The 27,830-nt window shown below is 33.3% G+C and overlaps 1 protein-coding gene across 1 annotated transcript in view; it reads left to right on the top strand.

Annotated features, from left to right (window-relative positions):
- Positions 1 to 27,018, top strand: part of LOC150104327 (atrial natriuretic peptide receptor 1-like) — a 358,232-nt gene extending 331,214 nt beyond the window's left edge. The window contains exons 18-22 of the mRNA XM_090396458.1: positions 2,776 to 2,844; positions 5,198 to 5,372; positions 18,706 to 18,804; positions 25,121 to 25,212; positions 26,929 to 27,018. Of these exons, the coding sequence (XP_090252584.1) occupies positions 2,776 to 2,844; positions 5,198 to 5,372; positions 18,706 to 18,804; positions 25,121 to 25,212; positions 26,929 to 27,018 (525 nt within the window). The remainder of the gene's footprint in view (positions 1 to 2,775; positions 2,845 to 5,197; positions 5,373 to 18,705; positions 18,805 to 25,120; positions 25,213 to 26,928) is intronic.
- Positions 27,019 to 27,830: the final 812 nt, after the last annotated feature.

Here is a 27,830-nt window from a genome sequence, read left to right as displayed (position 1 = left end):
GAAGTTAAGTTGTTTCTAAGACAAAAGGACTTTGAATATGCACAGTTAAAAGATACTCATTGGTTACAAAAATTCTACTTTATGGTGGATATGACTTCCCATTTAAATGCACTAAATAAGGAACTACAGAGAAAGGGAAATACTGAAGTTTTGCTTATAGAAGAAGTGATTTCGTTTGAACCAAAATTATATTTGTTTGAGACAGAGGTAGAGAAAGGCACATTGTTACATTTTCCTACGTTGAAGAAATATCAACAAGAACAAGCTGATAATTCAATAAATTTAACATTTTTCAAAGAAATTGTGGTAAATATGCGATCTGAATTTAATGGGAGATTTGAGGAGTTTAGAAAGAACAAGGCAACTATGTCTTTTTTATTGCGACCACTTGAAATTAATCCTGCCGAATTAAATTTTTCACCTTTTGCTGGAATTGATGAGGCTGCATTCCAGCTTGGGTTAGAGGACCTGAAAACAAAGGATTTGTGGAATTCAGAATTTAGAAATCTTAAAGCTGACCTGGAGGAGTTGGAAAGACAAAAATCTACCCTTGCAATACAACACAAATGGTCTGAAATAGAAGATCTTAAAAAGCAAGATCAGATTGTATTTGACGCGTGGAATTGTTTACCGGACACTTACATTCAGTTAAAAACATACTCATTTAGACTTCTGTCGATTTTCGGATCGACATATTTGTGTGAGCAAATATTTTCTAATATGAATTTTATTAAAAGTAAGTTGAGAAACCAACTAAACAACGTGAGTCTTTCGTCATGTTTGAAAATGAAAATTACGTAGTATTCGCCGCATATTGAGAAACTATCCGAAGAAGTTCAACAGCAGAAGTCGCACTAAGAAGATATTTTAAATTAAAAAAATTAAAGAAATAGGTATGTTATTGGATTTTATACATATGCTTTTGTAAGGAGAAGGAAATATTTGTTTTATTATTTAATATTTTAAAATATCATATAATTTCATATGACATGTCACCCCTGTGTTTTACAAGTATGATAACGTGTTACTAAAAAAAAAATAATAATAAATAAATTAATTAATTAAAAAATTTAAAAAAACGTGCGCTCCCTAATTTTTTTAAACAGATATAATTTTAAAAATGGCTCTTCACTCCAAAAAAGGTTGGAGTGAAGAGCCATTGGTATAGAGGATAAGGTGGTTATCCCTGTGTATCCCGGTTTGTCCTATGTCTGTAGATGCGTATGTTCACGGGCCAATTTGTCTGTTCTAGGTCACAAAAAACCCGAGTTTCCGGGTGCAAAAAAATCTACCGTCGTATGAGACCGGTTAACTCACCCTTATTCGAAAGAGACCAGATGAAGGTTTCTTATGCCACTGACGGAAATCGAACCCAGGATTTTTCTACATTTATCGGCTGCCGTATCGAGGATAATGGTTAGACTATACATCCCGATACCTATGTTCACGAGCCGTTTTGACAGTTCTGGGTCACAAAAAAACCGAGCTTTTCGGTGAAAAACGCCCTACCTTATAATGACACCGGCTAACTCAGAAGGTTCCTTACGTCACTGACGGTAATCGAACTCAGGTCTTTTCGAACAAAGGGCTTCGCCTATGCTGGCAGAGCTACGGAGGCATATATATATATATATATATATATATATATATATAGTTGTATTAACGCCTATGGCATAGCTGTTTATGAAAGTGAAAGACAATCACAAACAACTATGCCATAGGCTGATTGGAATCCGCCTCCCTTTGGCCGGAGAGAGGATATGCTAACCACTTGGCCAACTGGACCGACTAAATGATGATAGTGATGTTGAAAGAAAATGAGATCACCGATTGAATATAAACAAGAACGAATTCTCTATTCTGAAAGCGCTTAAGATATTCAAGACCTTGTGTTATGATATACTTGAATCTCTGATGAAAAACTTGTTCCTGCTAACTTCTTATGCTCTCGTACTCTTCTAAGTTTGGATGTTTTAAGAACGTGAAGTAGCAGAAAGTTTGCATGCAAAAGAAGGAAACCGTGCGACTTCGGTAAAAATTTGTTAACTGATCGTCATTTCGGTCCCTAGTAAAATAGAAAATAGGCAGTATGAATCACGTGAAGTAACATTACCATATTTATATAATAATATTAAACATCACATGATACTTCTTATTAAAATTCTATACACTTATGTATATGTTTCTAGTAGTCACTTAGCTTTAAGTTCTATATTAAGAAAACGGACAGAACCCTCGAGTCGACTGTAATTCTGTGCACAACAAAGACACGTGATAAATCACTGACTACGAAAGAGCTGTTATCATTGGATGCCACATCACTGTCATATCTTTTCGTGACGTTGATAAGAAGACCTCATTACTAATTCAATTTTAAATAACATCATTAACCTACGGAAATACGATGTGCTATCTTAAGCAAAAAACTCAAAGGATGACCATGGAAACTAATATCAACCCAATATTGGATGAATCCTCTTTCGAAGTAAAACATTGACTATATTCGACAGTATGGAATAAGTAGATCAATTAGTGTTTCTGGTTGAGGTTTTAACAAAGCGAATACTTATCAGATAATCGGTAGTGATTTTTTTAAAATTAAATCTCAATCATAATTGAAAATAATCATAATGATTTTCAATTATGATTAAAGGATTGGCATATAACTGTTCATATTAGGAAACAGAGCTGTTGAGCGATATGCTAGCTATTTTGATCAAATAAAAAAGGGGAGGAGAGAATACTTTTCACTAATCTTCAGTGTTATTCTTACAGGTTATCGATGTCTTAAATGACCTCTACACGTGTTTCGACTCGATTATCGAAAACTTCGATGTCTATAAGGTAAAAAGTACTATAGAAATATAATTGTTAATATATGCTAAATTGAAAACTGAATCTATATGAACTTGAAACAACAGATCTTCCAAATGATACTTCCATCGGTAGTTGGTAAAAGTCTCTGTTTGCTTGTTGCAGTCTGTGATTTTGAAAACTGTAATGGCTCTCCACAGCTTTACAGAGAGTTTACAGAGAAATCGCATCAAATTATTTTCACAAACTGTAATGTAGTATATCACATTTGATTCAGAATAAAAAGCAAATTAATGTTGTGATAAGCTTTAAATATGACACAGCATCAGATTTTAAGAAGCTAATAGCAATATTTTACTTTACTTCAGTGCATATTTCTCACATTCCGATATTCATAAAATGTCAACCAAATTATCAATTTCCAATTTCGAGTTATAATTTTAACATTCCAAAATTATAATTAAGCTTTGTGTTAACTACAGATCCTTTCCCTTTTCGCTTATGGCTAGCCTGTTTTCTAGAAAACTCGGTTCCTTTAATCCAATAAAATAATCAAATTAAGGAAACAAGGTAGTATAGTACCAAAAAAAAGCACTTTAATCTTAAATGCTTGAAATTTAATTTAATATTAATTTAACTTACTCGAATTAATAATAGTAACCGATTATACCTTACATCGGAATTTACGATAAAGGATAGAGTACTACAATATGTAGTTATGCTATTTCACCTGCTTGAGGGCACAGCAAGTTACTTGTATACTATCTCAATGCGAATATCGTTCAAAGAATAAAACGTTTGAGATACTGTAGCCACACAGAACTGTTTTACTTTTATAAATGTCTGAAGAATGAGAAAATAATATTCCACAGAAAATGGATAGAAGCGCGCGGTTCTTAGAATCATTGGATTTTAATCCTGTAGATATTTATGATAACTCAATGACAACATACCATTGTGACTATATCCTATACATCCCCTTCAAATCATAAGATTTTACAACTGAAAGCTACACTTCAAAGGACATTACAGAGAATTCATTAAATATATATCCATAATTATCGAATTACCTGATGTAGAATAGCATATAGCGTAACATGTAGCAGTAGATGTGGTAACATGCAATGCCGATGGTGACAAAAAAATGGAATCATCCCTGATGATCTCGCATTCCTCTCCAAAATAGCTTGTGTTGTTTGTGTAATTATGGCCGAAGCAACTAAGTCAATGAGAGCACTATATTATATTTATTAAATTGTATGTGCTAATGCCCATTTGTGGGTAAAAAAAAAAAACACTGGCTTCCTGAGAGGAAGTTTATTGCCACCTCTATATGAGATCCCTTAAGATGAAACTGGTTTGAAATTAATGTACTAAAATTAGAGATTTTAGCATATTGAATGATTTTAGTACAAACGAACTGTTATAAAACGTCGTTGGGGAAAACAAGAACACTATTTAAGACAATATTTTTTTTGTCATGTGCTGTGAAAATTCATTCACCTGTGAAAATCGAAACCAAAACTTTTGAAATAAAATAGCTCCAAAGAAGAATACAATAGATCTAAGATCTAGTGTATGATCTAAGAAGCACGCATTTGTTTTATATATAATGGAATTTACAACTCCAACATATCTTAATGAAAAATTATGACTAAAAAATGTTTTTAAATTGTTATTATTATAATTACGGCTATTTTGCCTGCTTCAATGACAACATACCATTGTGACTATATCCTATACATCCCCTTCAAATCACAAGATTTTACAACTGAAAGCTACACTTCAAAGGATTACAGAGAATTCATTAAATATATATCCATAATTATCGAATTACCTGATAAATTGTTTAATTTTCTTAAACTATAATAATGAAATTGTTAATTTATTCAGAATAATAAAATATTTTTAAAACTTTGATGTTTTATTAATTTCTACTTGTTGCACATTTTCTAGCATTTTATTTGATCTCTTTATTTCGTTTCATTCTTTCCACAGAACAGTCAAGATTATTTCGTAAATATGAAAAGGCCTAGGTTCGAATCTCATCTGAGACGCGAGGATTCATTATGAGAACTGCCAAACGAAGGTGGGTTAACTGGTCGCATACGGAAGTCGAAAAAGTTTCTTCTTGAAACTGCTTTGATCCCTAAAAAAAAAGTATCACAATTAATTGACATAACTAAGAAGACTATAGAATCTTAGCTATACACATTTATTTCTACTATTTGCTTTCTTCTCGTATTACTAATAATTGATATAATTATTGAATATTCTTGATTTTGCAATAAAAATTCTTTTTTGCTGTATCAGTATACATATAGTTGTGCTAAACGTCTGAAGAACGTACAGACAGTGTTAATGTTTTCATTTAAATTCTTAGGTAGAGACAATAGGAGATGCTTATATGGTCGTCTCTGGGCTTCCTGTAAGAAATGGTAATTACCATGCGCGCGAAATTGCTCGAATGTCGCTGGAGTTACTGAAAGCAGTGACGTCTTTTAAGATTCGTCACCGTCCCAGTGAACAACTAAAGCTACGAATAGGACTCCACACTGGTAATATAATTAGCCTTCTCAGCTCATATATAATTATATAATTAGCCCTCTCAACTAGGAAATTAATGGTAAATACAAATCCCGCCTTTTCTGAAAGTCAAATGACAGAGATGCAGTGAAGTTTTCACTGTTTTCGTCTTACTGTTAAATTAAACAACTGGAAGAGATTTCTTCCAGTTGTTTCATTTAAAATTTAGATACGATTTATCAATTAGAATTTGGCTTTAAATGAAGTCTCGAGAGATACCAAAATTAGTAATTGTGTAAATGCATTTTATTAATCTGAATCTCCCTCTTCTAAACATTTACAGATATATAAATATTTAAGAAATTTTAATGACAAACAAAGCAAAACTTCTTTATTTTCTGCAAGAAGAATACGAATCATCTGTGTGATGTTATGCCTCACAAGAAATCATGTATTATGCAATATTATTTTCTGCTCAGTTTTCTTTTTTGCGTAAATCTCTTCTTTTGGAAAAGCGTCATAGATGTAATGTAAATGGATGTAAATGTCTTGATATGGTGGAAAATATTCGTCATCGGATGAGAAGCCACCTCCTCACTTATTGGAATAAATCTAATAAATGATGTACTACTTTTTATAATGTGAATAACATAAAAATGTAAACAAATAATAATTACCGAGGAGTTACTTTGAAAAAAAAACATTATGGTTCCTTTTTATTAAAGCAGGCTCCTCTGACCTTGTTGAAGTGTATTGCTTAAGGTTTAAATCCAGGACTCGATTTGACTAGTCAAATAGATATGCGGTTATCCTTAACTCTAAATCATAGTGGTGAAAAATAAAACTGAGATTTCGATGCGGGACAGGAAGGCACTGTTTTCCTGTAGAATATGACCTTTCACCATAAAATTCCATAAGTGAAAGAATTGCGACGTTATCCGAAACAATGTTATGCACCTCACCATTCATAGTGTCCTGAAAACGCAAAATAGTTCCAGATTCCACTTCCGTTAATATGCTTTACATGTTGGATAGTTCATTTATGAGGATACCGTTTACTGGGTTAATGCCATATCCAAACTCCTCCATGTAATGAAAATAGTTTAGCCGGAATCATCACTCCAAAGTATACTTTTTCCATATTTAGTGATTTAGGCCATCGGAACATTCATTGTAATTAAACTCCTCTATCGCATTTGACGTTTAAGATAAGCTTAATCGTGTTTAGAATTTAAAATTCAAATGTTGATTGCGCTTGCCAATGGACTCTGCCTACATAATTTACTTAGTTTCTATATGTTCTTTGGATTATGTGAGGGCGTCTCCTGGGATGATTCAGCAACACAGTGAATTACTTATCACGTGAAACTTTGGTAGAGCTTCACCGTAAAAGAATGACAATTTAAACACTTTAGAAATACATCAACAATTTATACCAAGTAGAATTTTATATATAATGCCAGACTTAAAAGCCATAAATTGAGATTGAGCAAAGAGAAGAGATTAAAATGGTTTACAACAGAGAGACAAAGAGAGAGAGAGAGAGAGAGAGAACAATCAAATTATGTGCCACAATAAGCACGTGTATTATGCAGCTGTTTTCAGTTATCATGATAAATAAATACATAAATAAATAAAAAAACATGTATACAAACAATTGTTTAATATTTCCTAATAATAATAATAATAATAATAATAATAATAATAATAATAATAATAATACACCCTTCAACAACACATACAGTTCTTTTGTGAGATCACATCAGATACCCACGCAACTCAACAACCTACCAAGAAAGTTAAAACACCTAGATAACTACAGAACATTAAAAAACGAACTCTGGAAAATATACCAACAAAGTTAAGAAACCATTAACACTAATATACACATCACAAATCACTAGCATCCAATGCCTACATCTCATGCATAAACAGTAGCAACAACACAAATAGTGAAGGCTAAATCCCACTCTCTTCATAAAAGCTAACCCAAGCTTCGAAGTAGGTGGGATTAACTTGCCTCACTCATCTACAGGTAATCCTTATAAGCAAATGCAGAAATTTGTATCACTGTTTCTCACTCTTTCTCAAATTACTCTTTCTCAAACTTAAAAAAAAAAAAAAATCTGCATATTGTACTGAATCTTTGTAATGTACAGAAAATATGTCTCATGTATATATTCGTAAATACTATGTATGATAAATCTTCTCAGTGTAAAAAAAAATTATTATTATTATTATTATTATTATTATTATTATTATTATTATTATTATTATTATTATTATTATTATTATTAACATTATTATATTAGTCATTCTGTACAATCTTCATTGTTAATATTCGAAGAACATGTGTTATAAATACAACTCGGTGACATGGCGAGTAGTGCCGCCATTAAATAAGCACCTGCTGGGGTCACTGCCCCCTGATATTGGGAAGCAGCATTGTCAGTACTGACACAAAGTTGAAGCTAAATGATGACGGAAAAGCTTGTGATCAGAGATTTGCCGATGGTAATATGATTATATTGTATACGTCTGTAATACTGCAGAGCAGAAAGCAAATGGAGAAACTACTGCTCTACCTTATCTCCAGAACAACCACCATGGCGAACAAACCCTTGCAATTGGCCCCAAGTTCCCGGCGTCCCTTAAATGGGACAGGGGTGCGAAGATTGCAAATTGGAATGTCAGAACTCTGTATGAAGCTGGCAAATTAAGAAATACCACAAGAGAAATGAAGAGGCTGGGCATCCGGATTTTGGGAATTTGCGAGACAAGGTGGCCAGGATCTGGAAAGTGTCAACAAGAATATACGACAATGTATTATCTGGGAATGATGAGAACAAACATCGACATGGTGTAGCTGTAATAGTAAATGAAGAAATCAATAAATCAGTAATAAATTGGATTCCATTTTCTGAAAGGATAATGCTGTTACAACTTAAGGGAAACCCCATTAACATAAATATCATCCAAGGTTATGCACCCACAGTTGACAAAAGTGAAGAAGATGTTGAAGAGTTTTATGAACACCTAAAAGAGATTAAAAACCTAACAAAGAAACATGATATAAACATAGTGATGGGTGACTTCAATGCAAAAGTGGGAAGAGGGGGTGATGGAGAAATTGTTGGCGAACATGGCTTAGGCACCAGAAACGACAGAGGAGATCGCCTAGTCCAGTTCTGTCAGGAAGAAGATCTGACAATAGCAAATACCTGGTTTAAACTTCCACCCAGAAGACTGTACACTTGGAAGTCGCCTCAATATAACCAACATAACATTGTCAGAAATCAAATTGATTATATACTGATAAATAAAAGATTCCACAGTAGTATAAAGAGTGCAAAGACTTATCCTGGAGCAGATATCTCATCAGACCACAATCCCATAGTTGCAGAAGTACGTCTTAGAATAAAATCAGCTAAAAAATCACAAAAGAAGAAAAAGAAAATTGATGTAGAAAAACTGAAAGACCCGAACATAAATAAAAGTGCCAAGACACAGCTTAACCTGCGATTACAACAGATTAACATAGAAGAAAATAAAAGTGTGGAATCTCTTTGGAATAGCTTAAAGAATGCCATCGTAACAACAAGTATTGAAGAAGTAGGTTATGTGAATAATATAAAACAACAGGAATGGATGACAGATGAGATTCTTTCTCTTATTGATACAAGAAGAATGTACAAAAACAAATACCTTGCCAGGTATAAAGAAACACATAACATCATCAAGAAAAAAATAAAAGAAGCCAAGGAAAATTGGATGAAAAATTTATGTACTGAAATTGAACTGCTTCAGAAGAAACATGATAATTTCAATCTGTATAAGAAAATCAAGGAAATTTCTGGAAAACTGAGGAAAAAGCAAATATTGTCTCTAAGAGACGAAAATGGAAAAATAGTTCTAGAAGAAGAGAATAAAGCACAGATTTGGATAAAATATGTAACAGAACTTTTCAATGATACTAGACAGAAGCCTATAAATATAAAAGATAACATTCAAGGACCAGTAATCATGAAATACGAAATAGAGAATGCTATACAAACAAGTAAAACAGGAAAAGCCAGTGGACCAGATGGTGTGCAAACAGAATTTTTAAAATTAATAGAACCAGATAACATCAAACTTCTTGAAAAACTATTTAATGAAATATATGAAAGTGATGAATTCCATCAGATTGGCTCAAATCTACATTTATGACTGTCCCAAAGAAACCCAAAGCGAATTCCTGTGGTGACTTCCGACTTATTAGTCTAATGAGCCAAACATTAAAAATATTTTTGAAAGTAATTCAGAATTGTATTTATAGAAAAAGTGAAGAAACTCTAAGTGAAACACAATTCGGCTTTCGGAATGGTTTTGGTACTAGAGAGGCCCTTTTCTGTACCCAAATATTGATACAAAAATGCATAGAAAAACAGAAATCTGTCTTTATGTGTTTCATAGATTTTGAAAAAGCATTCGACAAAGTCAGACCCACTAACTTAATAGAAGTCCTTCAAAAAATAAATCTAGACGAACAAGACATAAGACTAATAACAAATCTGTATTGGAATCAGTCAGCTACCGTTCAATTATACAACATTACCACCAGTGATAATAACATCAAAAGAGGAGCGAGACAAGGAAGTCTGCTCTCACCACTCCTGTTCAACATATATGCAGAGGTAATCTTTAAAAAAGCATTGGAAGAATGTTCAGAGGGAATCACAATAAATGGAAAGACTGTTAACAACCTTCGATATGTAGATGACACCGTGCTAATTGCAGATAATATTATGGATCTCCAAAAACTCATTGACAGAGTATACATAGAAAGCGAAAGAATGGGAATAAATATAAACATCAACAAGACAAAATACATGATCATCAACAAACATCCAGCTTCATCAATGAAACTGACACTCAATGGGAAAAATATTGATCAAGTGTCAAGATATAAATATCTTGGTTGCTGGCTTAATGAACGGTGGGATCCAGAAATAGATATGAAGACAAGGATTGAAGTTGCACGGCAGTCCTTCATGAAAATGAGACTACTATTCTGCAATAAAGACCTAAACATGGAAGTCAGATGCCGAATGCTGAAATGCTAAGTGTGGTCTATTCTGCTCTATGGAGTTGAAACATGGACATTGAAGGCGACAACCAACAAGAAAATCGAAGCCTTTGAGATGTGGCTATATAGAAGTATGCTAAAGATATCATGGACAGAAAAAATTACCAATGAAGATGTCCTAAAATCCATTGGCAAAGCTAAACATGTTGTACAAATAATCAAGAAACGAAAAACATCATATCTTGGCCACATCATGAGAAACAGCAAATACCAACTTCTACAAACTATTTTGATAGGAAGAACTGGTGGCAAAGGAACTAGAGGAAGAAAAAGAATATAATGGTTTGACATCAAGACGTGGACAGGAAAGAGCAGTGCACAACTGCTCAGATTAGCACAAGAGCGCAGTTTGTTCGCCAAGATGGTCGCTGACCTTCGATAGAAGATAGCACAATAAGAAGAAGAAGAAGAGGCAAAAATTGAAATTTTTATTTGAAATCCAATGTAGAAAATTAATCATATATGCAGCACTTAGTGCTGAATTTTAAACATTATAAGTTAGAATATCAGATGATCATTGTATATGTGTAAATATTTTAGAAATCAATAAAAAAATTATATATATTAAAAAAAATATTATTATTATTATTATTATTATTATTATTATTATTATTATTATTATCAGCAAAAATCATTACTTCAAAGTATACTTCTCTTCACATTTTGATTTAGGTCATTTAAACCTTCACTATGTTTCAATGCAAAAAGCAATTTCATGCATTTTTTAAATAAAAAAATCCTTTACTAAATTCATTTATATTTTAAATTAAGAAATTTAAATTTAAATTTAAATTTTAATGTACTCTACTGCTAATTAATATCACCATAACTGGTGAGTTCTCAGTGTACAGAAATAAATCGAACTCTGCAAGTAAATCACTCATTTCAAGGGTCTCTTGAAATTTTTGACGTACAAGCTAACCATCAGGTTTTTCATGGAAATAAATAGTTCTTGACATAATTCGAAATTTTCCGAACATCTGACAGAACCTGTACAGGTGTGCTAACAAGGAATAATCGCTTAACCTAATAGATCTACTCTATTAGCCCCTTTTATGTGCTATTCAAAAAGAATTGAATCTAGATCTGATAGTACAATCTACGAATATTTATTCGCGATATTGATTTGTCACTGGAAAGAAGAGGATGTTTACCGAGGACTTCTGGCCATCTGATCAAAGCCTTAAAGATATACGGAGGTTCTTTACAAAATGATCTCTACAACCAAAGAAAATAAATAATTCAGGTGTGACAGCTTAAATCTACTTGTGTTATATAGCATAACAATAAAGATATTTTCAGAAATAATTCTTTATTTTATGACTGTTTAAGAGTCGAATATTTCATGTCTCATGTAATATTGCAAAACTCAACATTGAAACATTCAATATTCCATGTAAATAACCTTAACATTGTAAGGAAAGTATAAATCAGCGCCATTAAAATATGATGAGGAAAATTTCTTTAAATTCCTGCTTTTAAATTTAAATCATTTCAGAGCAGTTTTATGTTTCCGGTCCAGTAACCCTTTGTTCAGTTTGCTCAACAGTCTGATAAATTATTCGGACTTCGTTATAAAAGTAACTTGGTTACAGTAAAACACTTCGTCATTCCTTCCTTATATCTTCAGAAGACAACAACAACGCTTTCGTAAGCCTGAGAGTCGAAAATTAAATCGTACATTCGGGTTTATATCTCGGAGCAATGCTTAGTTTATGGTCTCTCTTAAGTTAATCGCTTTTAAATAATTTAATTATACATAATTATTTTTATTATTTAATCACTGCCAAAGACAGATGAAACATAACTTTAGACGTGAGCTCCGAAAAATGCAAAACATGCTACTTAAATACGGGATCCTTGTTGCTCATTGTATTCTTCATCATCTAACGTCCAATTACTTGTTATACCGAGAATATGTTTACAGCAATCGCTACATTTGTTCTTCTATTAGAATGACATGGGCTCAAATATCATTCTTGATGTGAAAATATAAAGAAGAAACACCTAAAATGTGATTTTTTCACATTGTGAACCAAGCAAGTACATTTATAAGTTAGATGTAATTCCACTCTACCTTGAAACTACCCACTAGAATCGTATCTTAAATCGACGGTATCAATTCAGTAATTAAGAATGAAAAAGTGTTCGATTATATGCAATTTATTGAGTTTAACCTTTCATAAGAGTAATTTTTATTTTAGAGTTTATTCTTTCTTTATGCATTAGTTCAATCCAAAATTATATTTAAAAGAGCGTGTTATTATCTATGCCAAAAATGCAGATCGATTCGTCATACAAATACGTCACCGTAAAATTATATCGTTATCATTTACTTTAATTATTAAGTATAATTATTAAGTAATATATACTAATTACACTGTATGTTTGGTAACTAGAATTTTGTTACTATTTGGATTCCATCCACTTTTTAATTTTATGGTACGGTGAGTTAGAATTTTATAATAATTCAGAACATTTAGGATATCATATATTTCTCAATCCCAAACAATCCCAGTTTTTAAGGAATTAGTCTACATGTTAGAAAAAGGCAGCAATGAAAAAAAAGTACCGAATTACTCATAGTTTCTTCATTTCGAATTTGATGATTGATATGATGGAATTGAACATTTTCCTTGATTTTGACAGTTATGACAATAAAGGATGATGTCGAGTAAACGCAGTCATTAACTTGTCGAGCAGTCAAGTTAATGACTGCTCATTCAGTATGCTTCAGACTGTTTCGTGAAGCATACTGACTGAGTAGATTTGTAATATATTGCAACAACGAATGAAAATACTTCTTAAAGTTTTAAGAAAGTTGATTTCGGGGACTTAAAATGATTGGTTGCCACTCTTTTCGTTATTTTCCGAACGTGAAGATACATGGTGATCTGATAATGATAATTTCTTTATAGCAGAAATAAAATTCTAATTGCAGTAGAAGCAACACGTTTTCTTGTTGCAAATTCTGTATTGAAATACTGACAGTGCAGTCAATTAAAAAACCATTATCGTAGTGTAATATTTAAAAGCTTTTATCATCTTTATGTCAACTTTTGCTTATCAGTCTAAGAGTAAATATCAGAGTCAAACGAAATGAATTTAACTCAGAGAAGTGAGTTTATTTTCACTAGTATGATAACACCTGTTAAACCGTAGTTTTCAAAGTAAAGGAAAATTAAGCAAATATCTTGAGAAAGGAGAATTTTTTATTTTGCTTTTTCATTTTTGTTAATGTAATTAAAATTTGTTGTGAAGTGACAAAAGCCATGTTGTGCAATGGACCTTCTGGGATATAATAATCAGCTATTTTGAACAATATTTCATGTAAATTATTTTGTGAATCAAAATTCATAATATTCATGTTAATTTTCATCGTTAAAGTGTTGACTTTAGAATAATAAATTAAATTAGAACCAACTTTTCTTCTTCCTTCTATATCGAACGTAACATATAATGTATATCTTCATTAGTGATCATATTTAAAATTTTCGACAGTAATTAACTGTGCCTATTTTGTATACGAAACTAGGAAAATCGATAAAATGCGACAAAAAATTGTATATGCTCGAAAAAAAAGTTCAAGCATTTTAAATTTAAAGATATTTCTTGCGACATGAATGTATTCTTAGGTGTGTAATTCTGAAGCCTTTATTTTGAAGTTATACCAATCAGAATGGATTACTGTAGTTCCAGAAATTCGTGGTGATAAAATGCGCAGCAGAGTAAGCAGTTTTGAAATCTACAACTTCTTTCCGGTAAAATCTTACCAAATGCTGCCAGCATCCGTTCTTAGCAAGCAAACCCTTACTCTGCAAAACCGGTTATCGAAAAAAAGGCTTATTCACAAAACTTCTGTGTTCACCTGGTGTCCATTATTCGAAATCACTTTTTCTCCAACGAATCGATGTGCGTTTTCCGGATGATCTCCTATTTGGACTCACCCATCACCGTGTCATCCACTCTTGTACTACATGTACGATATATATATATATATATATATATATATATATATATATATATATATATATATATATATATATAAACATGGAAAGTCCATGTTTTTTTATCTTGCTATGTTTATGTCTTATGTTATGTCTTACTCACCTGAAGAAGTCGGAACACCGATGAAACTAGTTGTGCTTTATTAAATTTTTTTGTTATACTTTCTTGGGTTATAGTCAGTTAAATTTTAATTTTATAAATGTATACATCCCGAGTCAATCGTAATTACAAAAGTACACACACACACACACACACACACACACACACACACACACACACACACACACACACACACATCAAAATTTTATTTTATATCTCTTAAAATACATATTCTATGCAGATATGAGTATAATAATAAGACATTTGCGGACAGCAAAATAGTGCAATGCGAAAAGATTTAGGAGAAGAACTATTGGGAAGCATTTAAAATATTTAATACACTTTAAGATAAAAATTTTCTCAGCCTCTTGGAAATGAAAGGCAGGCATCACGATATTAGTTCCATGTAGAAGGCGTTCAATGTTTTCTTTGGATAAACATTCATGAATACCACCATGTATTAATTTGTAATGTGCTATAAGATCTCATGACGAATGACAATTCCACATGGAATCAATCCCGATTTATCAATATGTCTCTCAGGTTCTGAAATACGTTTTGTTTCAACTGATCTACTGTTTTCTCAAAACATAATTATCAAGTTTTTTTTTATTGTTTATTTGTTTCAAGTTACAAGAGCATGGAAATGAGTAAATATCACATAGCTAACAAATGAGAGAAATTTTCTTTAATTTTTTTTTTTCACTGGTGGATTTTCTTTATTGTTTGAAGGGGCAATAAGTTCGAATTCCCTTGGAATCTTTGCTACTTGTTCAGAAATTTCTTAGGGATTTTGGGATTTCCTTTTCACTTGGGTGATCTTGCAAGAAACTGTTATGATTTTCTGAGGGAAGTTAGGTTTGTCCCCAAACTTTTGCTTGAAAGCTTCGATTTCATTTAATAGAGAATTCTTCTGAGAAGCAAATTTCATGGGCTTTTGGTATCAATGCTTTTATCATCATCATCATCATCATCATCAAATCCTTGACATTACGCTCAGGAAGTCTACAGGATCTTATAATAATTTTTATTATTCCATATCTTAATGACAACCTTTCAATTCATGTCTTGGAAATTTTTTCAGAATTATTTAAGCATAATTTAAAATTATTTAAACGAATTAAATAATTGTAATATGGTCCTCGAAAGTGTTCCATTATTATCTCAAGTTTCACAACCTAGATGTATTCAGATCTCGATTTTTTTTCTCTCCATACGAATGTTTTACGAGATGTAAAACTAAATATCTGTAAATGTATTAATCAGTAATATCATGTACGGTGCTTCACATTTTTCAAATAATTGCTTTTGAATTTGCTTTCAGTAGGCACTAAAGCTGTTATGAGTTGGCAAATGGGAATTTATCTAAAGTTGCCTTCCTTGTTGAATAACTCCAGATAATGTTCATAGTCAATCTTTTAAGAGATGAGATGTAAAACTTTTCTGACAAACAATACTAGATCGTGGACTACTAATAAAAAACGACGATGGTTATATATATATATATATATATATAAGATTTCTAGATTCGTTTATAAAAAACAAAATTCACTACGAGTGAAGAAGTTCATCTTTTTTTTAAAACGACTCCGCTTCTCAGCAGTTGTCTTATACTTCCATTCTCGATCTCTAACGGTCAGTGCAGCAGGCTTCATGCAATTTGGCTTGCTCGCTTCCACAACTCTTCCTCGCCATGTAAATTGAGGTCAACTTCGCTTTTGTTTTGCTGGTGATAACCAGCTCATCACTCTCTTCGGCCATCTCTCTTGAGTCGTCCGTTGAATATGCGGCATTTACCTGTAAATATTTTGGACCTATGCGACAAAAGAAGATATTTGAAATCTCATATTAATAACAGTGATAATAGAGAACAGTATAAAAATATTACTAAGATTAAAAAAAAAGAAATCAAACATGCTAGAAACTTATGGATATTGGATGAATGCAAAAATATAGAAGAGGAATTAAATAAAAATAATTCTAAAAGTGCTTTTCAAATTATCAATAAGTTAACCAAACATTTTACTACAACTAATTGGAGCATAGAAGATGAAGACGGAACTCCTATCACTCCTATAACCAGAAAATAGTTGATAGATGGAAATGTTACGCAACCAAACGTTTTCAAAAGGACCCTCAACACCGATGATATTTTGGACGGAATTTTCCCATGAGGCTCGGAGGAAGGAGATTACCCGATATTAAAAGAAGAAGTCATTGCAGCAGTTAACTCCTCAAAAATAGGAAAATCACCGGGAATTTGTGGTGTCACAATGGAATTGATACGCGAAGGAGGTGGCACCATCACAGATACCTTGCTAAATTTATTCCAGGACGTATGGAACACAGAGACTTGCCCTTCTGGTTGGCGAACTTCTTTCCTTGTACCTATTCCTAAAAAGGGAAACAGCAATAAATGTAGTAACTATAGAACAATAAGCCTTATTAGTCATCCAAGCAAAATCCTGTTAAAAATACTATTGTCAAGAATCGAAAAGAAAATAGAAAGCAGATTATCAGATCAACAAGCAGGTTTCCGGAAGTCCAGAAGTGCAATCGACCATATCTTTACAATGCACATACTAGGCAAAAAATACATAGAACATAACAAAATAATCTGTCACAACTTTTTAGACCTTCAAAAAGCTTTTGACTCAATATGGCACGAGGCATTATGGAAGATTCTAGAACATTATGGTATTGACAACAAAATCATTAGGATTATTAAATCTCTTTATTCTTCATCTGATATGAGAATTGAAATTAAAAATTACAGCAGTGAATTATTCCGGGCAGAAAACGGAGAGTAAGACAGGGATGCATCTTGTCCCCTCTTCTTTTTAATTGTTTTCTGGAATATGTCATAGATGAAGCTCTTTATGAATATGACACTGGAATAGCAGTTGACTAAGAATAAATAACTTACGTTTTGCAGACGATATCGATCTTCTGGCAGAAAGTGAAGAAGAATTGCAAGAGATAACCAGCCGCGTTTTCGGAACATTAAAAAAATATGAATTGTACATAAATCTACAAAACTCAAAAACAATGATAACCTCAAAATCATATATTAAATTCTTAAAGATACAAATTGACAATAAACAAATTGAGAAAGTAAACAAGTACACTTATCTAGGAAGCACGTTGGGTCAGGATGGTCGTTCAAAAACTGACATTAAATACCGAATTGCTAAGGCAACCGTGGCCCCTACAAAAGTTAAAACCATTGTAGGGAGATAACAGAATAGCAATCACAACCAGACTAAGACTAATTGACACCTTGGTGAATTCTGTCCTCTCGTATGTTTGTGAGGCCTGGACTTTATTGAAGGAAGATGAGAGGAGACTCCTGTCTTTTGAAATGAAAATTTACAGAAGACTTTTGAGAATCCCCTATACCGCTCACGAAACCACTGAAAATGTCCGAAAACTGATTGATTCAATAGACGGGAGAAAAAGGGAAAATATTCTGACAGTCATCAGAAGAAGACAGATAAAATTGTTCGGACATGTAGAGAGGGCTAATGGCCTTCCAAAGCAAGCTCTAGAAGGAATGGTTCCGGGACCAAGAGTTAGAAGCCGACCTCGATTAAAATGGACTGATAACATCAAAAAATGGACAAATTCCTCCCTTTCTCAGCTGACATCTTGAAAAAGAGACCGAGATGACTGGAGGAGGCTAACCAAGACTATCACCTACCAGCTATGAATAAATGAATGACCTAACGGTCCATTTAGGACTACGGGAGAAGAAAAAGAACCTGTAATTAGTAACAGTCCAAGCTACCAAATTTTAACACAAATTTAATCTCTGCATAATGGGCATGTTCCGAGCTCTTTTCAGGCGAGATATACGCACATTCCTACGTAAGCCATCCATTTCCATAGCTATGTTATGAATCTTCTGCCTCGATATCAAAGGCATCGTTTCTCAAAAAAAAAAAAAAAAAAAAATCAGTACGAGTGATTTTCACCTTTTTTTAAAACATCTCCACTCCATACATGAGAAAATTCTTTTCTGTCATGAGAGTAGAAAGTGAATATAAGTAAAAGATCATTAAAGTATTTTATTTCCTTTATTTTCAAAGAATATTTTGACAATTTTAGGATGATTCTGCAATCATTTACAGGTCCGTGCGCTGCTGGAGTTGTTGGACTAAAGATGCCACGCTATTGCCTCTTTGGTGATACTGTAAATACCGCCTCAAGAATGGAATCTACTGGGTTACGTAAGCATTTCTTGTATTTATAAGAAACTTAAAGTGATACAAAAATTAAATAATAAATAAACATACGATATACTTATGATATTACTCTTGAATTGAAGTAAAATGCAGAAATGAAATATCAGAATGTTGATACTTGATAATAAATTATTTAACTTTAGATCATTAATTAATTTTAAACTTTAATTTTAGAGCTTTACAGGGACCGGCAGGTGTTAAAAAATATAATAAATTATAAAGATACAGTAAGGAATCTCAGTATAACTAACCGTGGTCATTCCCATATTAACTCAAACTCCGACGGTAAATAATAATAATAATAAAGTATATTAAATTAAATTATATTAAATCGTACCAACAGAGTACTTAAAACAGTTAGAAAGACATAATATTGAGAAATCATCATTATACGCTTGACAATGAGTTGTTGGATAAGAATCAACCTCATGTAATTCAAGTATATCGTTTATTTCCTTAAAAGATAAAGTTGGCAAGTTTCGAATTGTGAAGATGAAACTAAGGCTGTTGGAGGTCACTGTGTTACACCTGATAATGGCATGTCCTTGCAAGATCTTTTGTTTGTTTGTTTTTGGATGAAGAAAAATATGACTTTCCGTTGAAAAACATTCTCTAAACTTCGTATAAGATGTCTAACTCACCTTCAGCTGTAACGTCCTCAGTTTAAATAATAACCATATTGAGAGCATAAACTAATAATTTTATTAGTTTAAGTTTTTAATATATAAGTGTATTATCTTTTGAAATAATATGAAATAGTTACTATTTGAATTTTTTTTATATATTTGGATTAACCTTGTTTTCATCTCATTGATAAATCTTGTCACAATGTACAAAATAAATAAATAAATAAAAATAAAACCAAAATAAAAATAATGGAACAATAAAAAATAATCAGCTTTAAAATACAAAGTATAATTAAATTTTTAAATTGAATTACAATCATGTAATATTTAGTAACAGAATCAACATTTGGCAAAAATCAACTTAATTTTAATATCAACATTCTAATTGTTGTTTTAATAATTTTCATTCCGAAATATCTGACAATATTAAATATAAAGGATGATTTACATTTATTTTTGTAATAGAATAAGATTTTTTAAAACAATGTCAGAATTTCCTTTCAGTTTTTCTCTTTTTTTTTTCTTTATCTGCATGTAATCGATTTTATATTTTCAAACTCTTGGTCAGATTGTTTGTTCCGATCTCACGTCACTGCATTCTTGGTTTCCGATTCTATCCATTTTATACTGTCCACTCGATTTAGATGTTTATCCATTTTCCTTTATATTTGTTGTTGTTTATATGTCAGTTTTCTCAGCTTACAAAAAGAAAGCCGTGCTTGACCTTGATCAAATCTGTCTGGATGAGACAAAAAGTATATACATATATACTTTATATATAAAATTTATATTATATTATATATATATATATAAAGAGAGAGAAAAAGACTGGAGGATAAAATCAAGTTAGGTAATACATGTTTTTCAATGTATAGAGAAGTTTATTCATTAACTGTGTATGGAAAGGCCAGTGATAATGCGATTATCACTGGCCTTCCCAGCGAAGATATCCAAGTAATCTGGCCCTCCTTCTCCTAAAATAATGTATAATTTTCAGTCTTTTTTGGCTGCAATTCATCTGCTATCATCAGCAGTACCCCCTCTGCCCTCTCTCTTCTCTAGCATCCATGAAAATACTAGATACCGCAATTCTGTCTCTGTAATTATGTTACCTTCTGTAAGCCAGATCTCAATAATTCCTATAACTTTTGGCGTGATTGCGCTAGCCAATGCCAAAAACGCCACCGTTTTCTTCTTGATACTGCTAGCATCAGCATACATAAACTGTATGACCTCCTTAAGCCTGCAAGCACCTTGTATTCACTGTCCTGTTTAGATTTTCTCACTTGAGAGACATTCCGCATTTTTTGGTCATTCTCACACTCACTCGCATAACGGATGCCTACACACACTCACCTGCATCCGCCATAATAGTTTCAAGTATTCTGAGTTAGTGCTTCCACATTCTCAGGAAACAAAGCTTCTCTAGAACACCTGATATCCAAGTGCAGATCATTAGCATTGTATGGATCCTTCTGTCTATTAAAAAACATAACTTTTGCATTGAGGGGTTTGAGCTCACCACCCTGATCCTGAGTTAGTCTCTAATAGCGTAGCAGCAGACAGCATTTTCATCCTCTCGCTGTTCTTTTTCTCTTTCTTGAATAACGCTTTCATATCTCCTCTCATACAATTTTTTCACTTTTCAATTCAGTTATGTCAAACCAAACAATCAATTCTTTCACGTTACCTCTTTGCATCCTAACAGCTTCACTAATATGATTAAATTTATCACCAGGAAAACAAGATTTAGTCGAGAAAGCATAAGTATTAAGTACTCCTTTTATTATAGAATCACCTTAAATTGTTCTCATTAGTCTCTCTCTCTCTCTCTCGGTTAGTGATATATTCTTGAGATACTCATCTTATATTTCTTTTTTTTTTTCTTTTGTCACTTCTACCAATCTCCTGATATTTCTACAATATTTCAGTCTCACGCTTTCTCTTTCAATAACTCCACTAAGCGCTATTTTTCATGTTTTCCTTTTCGTTTTACTGACCTCCCGCCAGCGCACTTTTAAAAGTATAGGCGACACACAATGCGCTTACTCGTGTCTATATTCTCTACTAAACTATCACATGCTATACTCTCTCTCCACATATCTGGCACTCACTCTCAAATCACTTCAAACATATTCGCTCACTAGTATAGATTTCCTTTAACAAATCTATCAACTTTCGCGACGAATATGCTTTCGCATACTTCACTGAACAGCGATGCCAGTGTTCTACTGCGAATTGGCACCATACCGACAATACTCTATTTACTTTAATACAAATACACTTTTTGCTTACTTAACTCTGCGGAGGGGGCGCTGATCTGACAGATATAAACAAGTTGTTTAATATAAATATTCTTACACATATCCAGTGTATAGCTTGGAGGTCATGAGAAGCTGCGCATGCATGCATTACGAGTGATATTCTACACTTTTTATGCGGTTTGGTTTAACACGTGTTATGTTAAGGTGTGTGATATTTCATAGTAAATTGTATCTGATAGAGATACCGCGAACTCCTATGTCAGTTTAGTATTGGTTTAGTTGTTGTTTTTTCTTTGTTTCTTTGTTCAATAATTTCTAGATTGCAACTGAAAATAAAAAAAACCATCATGCATTATATTTGCAGTGTTTTTTTTTAATTTTTTATCATATTTTAGCACCTACGAGTAATGAATTTATCTCTCAGATACACGCGACCTACGCCGCAATATTTTCGACCGCAACACCGCAGGATTAATCCTCCTTCTTCTAGCGGTGTCGAGGTTATTCTTAGACTTTGCAACCGCACCCGTATCGAGGATAAGGTTAGCCCTATCTTCGATACGGTTGAGGTTGCAAATTCTAAGAATAACCTAAAAAAATAAAATAAAATAAATCAGTTAACGCTGATTTTTTTCCCGTATAGGGAGTAGGCGAGGCGTTTTAACCGTATCTAACTTTCGGAGACTGAGTGGGCAGTTCAATCTCCACTGATACCAAATCAAAGATAGCTGGCCGAAGGCTATCACTAATTAAGCGGCACGCAGTGAAGAGAGACGGCTCAACAAGTGCCGCCATCTTGTGGTCCCTAACCCTAACACACTATATTTAATGTCTGAAATAGTGTGGGTTCTACGGGCGATATTACTGAGTTTACGGGAAGGAAAACCCGAGTTACCGGGAGAAAAAATCCGCTTGCCCGTGCCAGAGATCGACTAACTCGGGAACCGGTCGAAAAAAGGTTTAGAAAAATATACTCTAGTCTCTAGTTTCGAATCTAGTCGGCGACTAGATTCGATAGCAAGTCTTCCTTCGTGCGGTCAAGCGCTGTGGTATGCAAACGCCACATCCACTGAGCTACACCTGGACCGTTAAAAGATAGAAGGTAGTAATGAGGTATTATTATACACGCAAACATACACATTTCTTAAATATAAACTCATTAAATATAAATATAAACTCAGCGAAATACAAACAACTGATAAAAAGCAAAAATTACCTTATAACTTATAAAATTAGCATATATTATATGTATATAACAGTATGTAAGCTTTGCCGGTTCATGAATATTCGATGCAAGTTTATAAGGCAGAACACCGGAATCAGGTGTTCTGTCAATTAAAATAAATGTTATCGACATTTATTTTAATTGTCAACATGACGCTTCATCCTAATTGCACAGGTTTCTTGAGATCTAAATATTCAAACTAGTAGACAAAAAAAGTGATACTGTACTGCAGTTATGGGAGAGACTGATCTTATTGTTAAAACATTTCTAATCGTTCAGAACGGTGTGCATGTTTACGCATTCACCTGAACGTGTTTTACCAATGAAGTCCAGGATGTACTCAGACATGCTAATACTTTGGTTAATATTTAGATGTTTAGAATATAATTCTATTTCCAAAGATTCCCAGATTTTTCTCTTTGTTGTATCATAGTAATGGTGTAATAGTTCTGATTTATCCCATAAAACTTGATGTCTCATTTGCGAAGCGTCTTGTGAGTTAGTTCAAGAGAGCACGTTTGACGAAAAGCTGAGATTTCACTTTTGTGGTATTCAATATCTCGAACATGTTCTTCAATACGTTATTCAATGATTTTTTTGTCCGTCCCTAGCAAGATGAACGGCAATCGCACAATAGTAGATAAACACCCGGATATTGAAGTGTGCTACGTAGAGGTTTTTTGGATCGGAGTAGTGACTCGTCTTGATACAGGGATAAATACTACATCGAATTTATATTCCTTAAATATTTGCTACTTTTATGGAAATAAAGCTAATACTCGTATGTGGGAGCGTTATGAATTCTCTTTTCTTCTTCGTTAGAAATGTCTTTGGTCTCATGTCGGTTGAGTAGTCGAGATTCGGTGTGGTGATTATAGCCATTTTGACGGAAGTGTTTCTTAAATGTTGACCACGCCTGCGGGCAAGGTGCCATGTAACAAGTCATATGTTTGTAGCCGGCATTAATTGAAGGAAAATGATATTCTCAAGTTAGTGCAAATGTGTCCGGTTGAAATGGCTAAGAAGGGAACTGACGGAGTTTCAAAGAAGCGTTATGATAGAAATACCATGTTGCAGGCGCATCTGTTCAGCACATTGTTGAAAAACTGGTCATTCCGCGTCAACAATCAGTGTTAACATATTAGGTGGATGCGCAGGGAGTCTACCGCAAGTACTACCCGCAGTGGACGACCCACCATACTCATTGAGTACGGTGCTATGAAGGATAATATGTAAAAACCAGCATTTGTCGGTGGTCGACAGAGTTATGGGCTTCGACTAGAAAACGAATCTGCACAAAAACATTCAGAACCGAGGCTAACAACATCGGTTTCCATGGTAGGACAGCAACTTACAAGCCACGTATTACACGAACCAACATGCAGTTTCGTCTTCAATTGTGCAAAGGACGTGGAAGCTTGTTATACATTAGGACGTGGAAGCTTGTTATGGTGCGACGAACCACGCCACACCCTCTACCGAACAGATGGACGGGTGCCAGACCCACACTCGTGGGTATGGCATCCGCCATACCAACGTCTCTTACCAGAGTGCGTAACCCCAACTATGAAATTCAATTCTGAAGTTGCAGTGTGATGATATGGTCCTGTTTTTCCTGATTTGGCCTTTGACCTCTGTTTGTGATGCCACGAATATTGAACTCCGAAAGGTATCTGAACATTCTGGACAATCTAATGCTATCTCCTTTGTGGCATTTCTACGGAACTGACCATTGTCTCTTTAAGCAAGACAATTCAACATGTCATAAGGCTGCTATGTAACTACTGTAGACATAAACAGGACTACACATTACTGACCTCCACGGAATTCGGATCTCAACCCTATCGATGCTCTATGGGATGAACTGGAGCTTCGGGTCTGGTCAAGGGCCGTCCACACCGTAACAGCGGAGGACCTCATTATATGCCTGCAGGAAGAATAGTGCAAGATTCCTGTTGATCGCTATCGTACGCTTATGGAAAGTATGCCCCCTTAGATGTAGGAGGTCCTACATCTTAATAAGGTGAGCTGTTTGATCCCCATATTATGGAGTCCGTTGACTTATTTCTAAGCATATGCTAAATTACTTGATTCCTATGACATGAAAATAAAAAAAAATAACTTAACTGCACCTTACATAATCTATTTTAGAAAACCAATACATAAATGCATTTTGTTTTGTTTAGCATTAAAAATCCATGTGAGCGGAAATACCAGAGAAGTGCTGCAGTCATTTGGAACGTTTCAACTCGAGCTAAGAGGAGACGTCGAAGTAAAGGTTGGGGCTGTTTATAATATTTATTATAACTATATTTTTGGAAAATAGTGTGCAAAGGTATATTGCGTTTACAAGTGTCACACGAAATTTTTATATTGTACAATTAACACGTTATTAGTTCTTGGGAAAATATTAAACATTCCATATTGATATTGATTTAAAAATAAAGTTGAAAGAAAAAGTAAAAATACTTGAATAATTGAATAATCATTCTTCATCCCTGTTCTATTTTTGCGTAAACGCCATCGTATCGTCGAGGTGTTGGAAACCAAATCTGATGGTGTTTTGTGAATTCTAATTTCCGTAATGTTCTACACTGGTGTTCTAAAGCTAAGACCAACTAGATTTATTACCTAGTATATGAAACATTTTTCCTAACTACTGCCAAATGTGGATATACATTTATTCCCAGAATACTAATAAATTATATTATATAAAAAAATTGTCATCAATTATGTTCACATTAAATTGCAATGCATTTTATGCAAACGCTACAAATTTCCTATGAACGTAGTTAAGAAATTAATGTAGAGTGCTTACAGAGAACTAGGCAGAGAGACATTTCAATATGGAATATGTCCATCCCTAAACGATGCAGCTCTCACAACGTAGTATCATGCTTATCGCCCAAGTAATTCAGGAGTTTATGAGGTAAATTGGCCCATTCCCTCTTCAGAGCAAGGATAAGCTTTGCTTGTTTTCTAGACGGGTATTTCGAGCAGCAATGAGTCGCTATTAATGCGTGCTAAATGAGTACTATGGAGAAGAGATCTGGGAAGCGTGCTTCAGTGCTATCACGTTACGCCCTTTGCGCGCGATTCCAAAAGTTGAATGTGTTTCCACTTTCTACTTGAAAACGTCAGTTATACAAGTTTGACACAAGCTGATTTGTCTGAATTTCCGGTTGTAATCTTCAGAAATAATGTTCACCCTTAAGCTTTGGACACCAGTGTATACCAGTACACTGTGTTTTTTTCTAGTCGGTTTGCGTGCCACATTCGCACGAGACGGGATAACAGATGAAATGATTAAGATTCTTAGTGCTTCGCATAATCTATGTTATATCGTATACTCTATTCAATATATATATATATATATATATATACAAATATATACGTATATATATATGTTTGTATATAGAGTTTGTATAGTTTTATATATATATATATATAATACTACATTTAATTTTTAAAGCCGATTTTAACAAAGTGTCTGCAAAAATTCTATTACTTCCATTACTCTGCAGAGTTTAGTTTCACTCTAACAAAAATGTTCTTTGGATTCGATTTTCGATTAGTTCCAATTCCCGAAAATAAGTTAGCCAGTCAGTCAGTCTCATAAGCTGGTTGGTTGGCAGCTATCCCCTGCATGCAAGTCTTTTCACAAACTGGAAGGAAAATGCACAAATAATGTGCATAATACGCCTGCCTCTTTGGCTTATTTCCTTTTGTCTTTACTCTAAGCAACCTAGTCTGATGCAGTGTTGTTACGTAACTTGGTAGTATTAGCATTTTGACAGAATACTTTACTGCACGGATCTAAAAGCTGTCAGACGTGCTGCAAAGCCGCACAGTTTAGCTTAGCACGCTGATGAAATTCTCTGTGCGCTTACTAATATTGAGTATTTAAATTCCATAGTTAGTGCTTTTTTGTACTTGATGTTCTGTTTTATGTTTTTAATTTATTTATTTGTTGTAACGATTTTTTTCTTAATAGGGTAAAGGAAAGATGACAACCTACTGGTTAGAAGGTGACGAAGATGGAGTGAACAGTTCAGCTGAAATACCTGTCACGGTGAATTCATGATTAACAATATCTGAAGTCGTAACTTCAGCGTAGTCTATCAAATCTCCGTCCGACAGAAGTAAGAAGTGGTGTAATTTAATTCGAGTGTATAAGGTGTTTGGTTCCTTGTAAATACGGAGTTTAAGAAGAATAATTTTAAACTACCATGTGTAATAAAGAAGCATGCAGATAACATTTGTTTCGTAATAAAGTAAGCATTCCCATATGCATGTATATAAATATTTTTCAAACTGAATTGTCTTTTTTTCTAGGAACAGAAATGTCATCACATTAATCAGTGCCTTTCAAAGGAATTAAGAAAGCGTTTTGGCGGTGAAATTAAAGAACGCAGTTTCTGCTTTTGTTTTAGATATCAATAATACTCTAAAATTATGGATGAAATTCCATTGTTTTCAAGTAGCATAAAATAAATGACGTCATCACAAGTTCACTTATGTTGGTTTATGTATAGGAAAACTACTGGCATAAATGTTATCATAAGCTAATAATAAACACCTAATAGCATAACTATTAAATTAAAACTAAAATGACTTTGATGATCATGAACATTAAAAGAGAATCAGGTGTATGAATAAAAATTGAAAATTTTAATGTAGTGTTAACTTAACTGATACTGCATTGAGACAAATATAGAATAAACAGCACACACGTGTTCCTTTAATGCTCCCATTCATTTTTATACCCATAACAATTAGGAACCTCTTGGCTGATTTTATCTGTCAACTCGAACAGCTTCTTTACTTTTGATGTATGGTGTCACATCAAGAGTTTTATTATTCATCTGTGGATTAAAAAAAAAACTCTGATATCTT

The sequence above is a fragment of the Typopeltis vanoorti genome, chromosome 8 (genome assembly GCF_054136105.1).
Source record: "Typopeltis vanoorti isolate ZY-2024b chromosome 8, IOZ_Tvanoo_1.0, whole genome shotgun sequence".
Classification (NCBI taxonomy): domain Eukaryota; kingdom Metazoa; phylum Arthropoda; class Arachnida; order Uropygi; family Thelyphonidae; genus Typopeltis; species Typopeltis vanoorti.
Note: the sequence above shows the minus strand (reverse complement) of the source record. Positions and strands in the feature narration are given on the sequence as shown.